Genomic DNA, 6,264 nt, shown 5'->3' on the forward strand with positions numbered 1-6,264 from the left:
CCCATATGTTACCACATTACCATGGAAATGGAGCAGAGAGAGGAGGAAGCATATCAAAAATTAGGTGTCGAAGAAAATTGAAGGAAGTGAGGACAAGAAGAGAGGAGGATATGTAGGAGAGAGGAAGTGACAGGAGAGGAAAAGGTGAGGGAGGAGGAGGAGAGGAAACAAGAAAGGAGAGCAGATGAGAAGAGAGCAAACAAGGAAACAAGAGAGATGGTGATGATGATGATGGTGATGATGATGATGATGATGATGATGATGATACTAAAAACAGATTACACATCACATACTTTACATCAGTGTAACCATGACGACTGTGCTCACACAGTCGGAGCAGGAAGTGGAGAGCAAAGTGACTTCCTGTTGACGGTTTACTGAATCTGATCTGATACCAGACTGACGGCCTTTCTCAATACCAAGTACGGATATGTGTCCTCGGGAGTCCAGACTCCAAAGTACACAAGTACACAAGTACACAAGGTCAGTCATTCTGACTTTGGAACAGCAGCGTACTTGATGACATCACCACCTCAGCTGGTCTCATGAGTTTAATCCAGTTCTTCACTGTGAAGTATTTTTATATTCAAACTAAATATGACAACCCTGCTTTTTTAGTTTTCATTTAAAATAATATATATATATACATACATACATATATAATTGTTCAACGTTAAAGTTCAATTTAAATATTAAGTTATTACTGTCGGCCCTTCCAGCAACACCTCACATCTCTGAAATCGTCGGAGCAGATTTTTAAGTCGGCTGAGTCTTGACAAACCGACCACAGATTTGATGCTTTAACAACTAACTTCTCGCCTAAAAACATCCTAAAATGACTTTCTGTGTCTCAACAACAGTAGTATTTCGAAAGTTTCAACTTCCAGTTGTGTGATTTCTCCTCCGCCATTGTTTCCTGTTGCTGGTGCAAAATGCATTCTGGGATATTTGGCTGTCCAAGTACAGACAAGTCACCTCCGATGCATCCCCGGTAAAATGGGCAGAGCCACATCCGGGCATTTGGACCGTGCTTGGCTCGATGCGAAATGTTTTATTGGAACAGCTGATGACGTTTCGCAAGTCCACGAGAAAGACAAGTCCACGAGAACACAAGTCCACAAGAACACAAGTACACGAGAACACAAGAACAGACAAGAACACAACTACACGAGAACACAAGAACAGACAAGAACACAAGAACAGACAAGAGCACAAGTACACGAGAACACAAGTACACGAGAACACAAGTACAGACAAGAACACAAGAACAGACAAGAACACAAGAACAGACAAGAACACAAGTACACGAGAACACAAGTACAGACAAGAACACAAGTACACGAGAACACAAGAACAGACAAGAACACAAGTACAGACAAGAACACAAGAACAGACAAGAGCACAACTACACAAGAACACAAGAACAGACAAGAACACAACTACACGAGAACACAAGAACAGACAAGAACACAAGTACACGAGAACACAAGTACACGAGAACACAAGTACAGACAAGCACACAAGTACATGAGAACACAAGTACAGACAAGAACACAAGTACATGAGAACACAAGAACACAAGAACAGACGAACACAAGTACACAAGAACACAAGAACAGACAAGAACACAAGAACACAAGTACACGAGAACACAAGAACAGACAAGAACACAAGAACAGACAAGAACACAAGTACACGAGAACAAAAGTACAGACAAGAACACAAGTACACGAGAACACAAGAACAGACAAGAACACAAGAACATAAGTACATGAGAACACAAGAACAGACAAGAACACAAGAACAGACAAGAACACAAGTACACGAGAACACAAGTACAGACAAGAACACAAGTACACGAGTACAGACAAGAACACAAGAACAGACAAGAGCACAACTAGACAAGAACACAAGTACAGACAAGAACACAACTACAGACAAGAACACAAGTACACGAGAACACAAGAACAGACAAGAACAGACAAGAACACAAGTACAGACAAGAACACAAGAACAGACAAGAGCACAACTACACAAGAACACAAGTACAGACAAGAACACAACTACAGACAAGAACACAAGTCCACGAGAACACAAGTACAGACAAGAACACAAGAACAGACAAGAACACAAGTACAGACAAGAACACATACTAAGAAAGGTCCTGTCTCTTCAAGCTCGGAATGTGCAATGCATCATGGTACCTGTAGTTCTAAAGAGTTGTTCCAATTTCATCGCAAGTCATGAAATGGTTTTGTTCTTGTTTTAACCACGTAAAGTGCTTTGTACTGAGAAGTGCTTTTTAGATAAAGTGTATTATTATTATTGTTATTAATAATAATAATAATAATATTAATATGTATTAACTAATTTATTTATGTATTATCATTGTTATTATTTTTTGTTTTTTAAATGATATGAATCAAACCACACAACGTCCTGTCGACTGTTTGAGTTTCTGTTCTCAGGGTGTGATTTTAGTTAAATTAGAATTGTTAAAAATGTTAATGGAGTTTTGAATGAAGTTCTCTGACTTTCTTGTGACATTCACATGTTTTGTATTTTGTCACAAACAGAAATGTGATTAATATTTTTCAGACTGTCTCAGCAGAGCGCCATGAACGACACGTACGCTGTGGTCAACAAGCCCAAACAGCCCCTCCCACCTGCAGCTGACCCCGCCCACTCGGTGGTAGCCACGCCCGGATTCAGCAGGTAAACAAACACCTGGAGGTCCATTCAGATCAAAGTGAGGCTTTAAAACTTTAAAAACAAGAAACAATAGTCTGCTTTATATTGTTTAGTCAGATTATAGTTATTGTATTGGTATGGAAGCTCATTTCTACCAAGAAAAGAAAAGTTAAACAAGTTAGAGATAACAATATTAATAAAAAATTCTGACTTAATAAGTCAAAGTTATAAGTCAAGATTATATTATATTAGATAATTATAATACAAATTGTATTCATTCAGCACTTTAATATCTAACATCAGATTAGATATTATTTTATAATATTTTCTCATGATTCAGTTATTTTTTAGGCCTTTATTTATTTGTTTATTATTATTATTTATTATTATTATTTATATATGCATGTATATATAAATAATTAATAAATAATAAGATTATTATTTAAGATTGTTTCTTTTTTTAAAACAAGAAAATAAGACAAAGTGTTGCGCTGTTTTCTTTCATAACTTTTATATTATAAATCTTGTGTCATAATAAAAAATTTTGTTATCTCTAAAATATATTTATTGGTAAAACATTTCACTGATCAATCAATGCTTTCACTGACCGATGATAAAAAAATATTTATTTATTTATTAGAATGCAACATAATAGCAATGATGGTGATGGTGATGGTGATGGTGATGATGAGGATGGTGAGGATGAGGATGAGGATGGTGGTGATGAGGATGAGGATGGTAAGGGTGAGGATGGTGGTGATGAGGATGAGGATGGTGAGGGTGAGGATGGTGAGGGTGATGGTGGTGATGAGGATGAGGATGGTGATGTGATGATGAGGATGGGGATGTGGGGAGGAGGATGAGGATGGTGAGGATGAGGATGGTGAGGATGAAGATGGTGAGGATGAGGATGGTGAGGGTGAGGATGGTGATGGTGATAGTGGTGATGAGGATGAGGATGGTGATGGTGAGGATGAGGATGGTGATGGTGAGGATGAAGATGGTGATGGTGAGGATGAGGATGGTGAGGGTGAGGATGGTGATGGTGATAGTGGTGATGAGGATGAGGATGGTGATGGTGAGGATGAGGATGGTGATGGTGATGGTGATGATGAGGATGAGGATGGTGATGTGATGATGAGGATGGGGATGGTGGGGAAGAGGATGGTGATGGTGAGGATGAAGATGGTGAGGGTGAGGATGGTGAGGGTGAGGATGAGGATGGTGAGGATGGTGAGGGTGAGGGTGAGGATGAGGATGGTGAGGGTGATGGTGGTGATGAGGATGAGGATGGTGGGGATGAGGATGATGAGGATGAGAATGGTGATGTGATGATGAGGATGGGGATGGTGTGGAGGAGGATGAGGATGGTGAGGATGAAGATGGTGAGGTTGAGGATGATGATGAGGATGGTGAGGATGAGGGTGGGGATGAGGATGAGGATGGTGAGGATGAGGATGGTGAGGATGAGGGTGAGGATGAGGATGGTGAGGGTGATGGTGGTGATGAGGATGAGGATGGTGGGGATGAGGATGATGAGGATGAGAATGGTGATGTGATGATGAGGATGGGGATGGTGTGGAGGAGGATGAGGATGGTGAGGATGAAGATGGTGAGGTTGAGGATGATGATGAGGATGGTGAGGATGAGGATGGTGATGGTGAGGACGAGGATGGTGAGGGTGAGGAGGATGAGGATGGTGATGGTGAGGATGAGGATGAGGATGGGATGGTGATGATGAGGATGAGGATGGTGATGGTGATGATGATGATGATGAGGATTTTTAGGGAGCTGCCTTCGTCCCATCACTATGACAATGACGCCTCTGGAGCGGTGGCTCCCGTCTACAGCGTCGTCAGACCTCGAGCTAAACCTCACAGCCTGCCCCTCTCGGCCACGCCCCTCTATGCCACACCCCACAGTGACACACCGTCGCCAACCAATCACAGGCTGGGGGAAGGGCTGCCATCGTCGCTAGGCAACAACGGGGAGTATCACCTGAGTCCAGGTAAGGAAGCAAAAGGAAAAAAGGAAAGGATGTGAGGACTGAGGTGTGAGGAGTTGAATAAGTTCTTCTCTCTCTCTTCCAGGTGACGATGAGTATGAAGACTTCTCCTCTTCTTCCCGTGACATCACCGGCCTCGACTCACCTGGTGGCATCGGTCAGTACATCTATCACCTGTACACCTGTACACCTGTCTCTTAAAGGGACAGGCCGCCCCTATCACATGGGATCATATCAACATTTCATGATCGCCCACTAAACTCTGTGATCTGCTTCCATGTCTTCTAGTCCGATCTCTGATCATCTACATTGTTAGCTGTTAGCTGTTATATGTTAGTTGTTAGCTGTTAGCTGTTAGCAGCTGTTTGAAAATATTCAAATTTAATACAATCATTTATTTCCTTAGAAATGCGTGTTTTTCTGTAAATAATTACTTTAGATGACAATAACAAAAAAGTAAAACAACTGAGAATTTTTGTCCAAATCTCAGTTGGTTTTATTTATCTATTGTTTATTTATTATTATTATTAGGCCTACACTTTCCATATATATATATATATATATATATATATATATATATATTTATACGTATATATATATATATATGTATATATATTTTATATATATATATACATGTATATTTCATATACATATATATTTTATATATATATATATATTTGTTTAAACGTGTTTTTGTCTCTTTTAGGGTTTAACTGTCGGATTCAGAAGCCCAGAGGACCCAGAGATCCTCCAGCTGAGTGGAGCCGACTGGAGAGATGAACTGGTTATTATTATGAGATGAACTGGTTATTATTATGAGATGAACTTGTTATTATTATGAGATGAACTGGTTATTATTATGAGATGAACTTGTTATTATTATGAGATGAACTGGTTATTATTATGAGATGAACTGGTTATTATTATGAGATGAACTGGTTATTATCATGAGATGAACTGGTTATTATTATGAGATGAACTGGTGATTATTATGAGATGAGCTGGTTATTATTATGAGATGAACTGGTGATTATTATGAGATGAACTGGTTATTATTATGAGATGAACTGGTTATTATCATGAGATGAACTGGTTATTATTATGAGATGAACTGGTGATTATTATGAGATGAGCTGGTTATTATTATGAGATGAACTGGTGATTATTATGAGATGAACTGGTTATTATTATGAGATGAACTAGTTATTATCATGAGATGAACTGGTTATTATTATGAGATGAACTAGTTATTATTATGAGATGAACTGGTTATTATTATGAGATGAACTAGTTATTATTATGAGATGAACTGGTGATTATTATGAGATGAACTGGTTATTATTATGAGATGAACTAGTTATTATTATGAGATGAACTGGTTATTATTATGAGATGAACTAGTTATTATCATGAGATGAACTGGTTATTATTATGAGATGAATTATTCTGACCGTCACTGTGATCTGATGTAAATATTTATGATCTTTATGTGAAACGTCTTTCTTCAGTCTGTGTGGAGTGTTGAGTTTTAAATGTGAATTAATTATTAAAATACAAAGATCTTTAAA

General features: G+C 38.8%; 1 protein-coding gene across 1 annotated transcript in view; it reads left to right on the forward strand.

The window, feature by feature from the left end:
* ptpn18 (protein tyrosine phosphatase non-receptor type 18) overlaps window positions 1-6,264 on the forward strand; it is a 24,746-nt gene extending 18,482 nt beyond the window's left edge. The window contains exons 13-17 of the mRNA XM_076076367.1: window positions 2,599-2,715; window positions 4,479-4,600; window positions 4,676-4,730; window positions 4,762-4,853; window positions 5,403-6,264. Of these exons, the coding sequence (XP_075932482.1) occupies window positions 2,599-2,715; window positions 4,479-4,600; window positions 4,676-4,730; window positions 4,762-4,853; window positions 5,403-5,476 (460 nt within the window). The 3' untranslated portion in view covers window positions 5,477-6,264. The remainder of the gene's footprint in view (window positions 1-2,598; window positions 2,716-4,478; window positions 4,601-4,675; window positions 4,731-4,761; window positions 4,854-5,402) is intronic.

The sequence above is a fragment of the Anarhichas minor genome, unplaced genomic scaffold (assembly GCF_050575085.1).
Source record: "Anarhichas minor isolate MPS153535 unplaced genomic scaffold, ASM5057508v1 ptg000056l, whole genome shotgun sequence".
Taxonomy (NCBI): domain Eukaryota; kingdom Metazoa; phylum Chordata; class Actinopteri; order Perciformes; family Anarhichadidae; genus Anarhichas; species Anarhichas minor.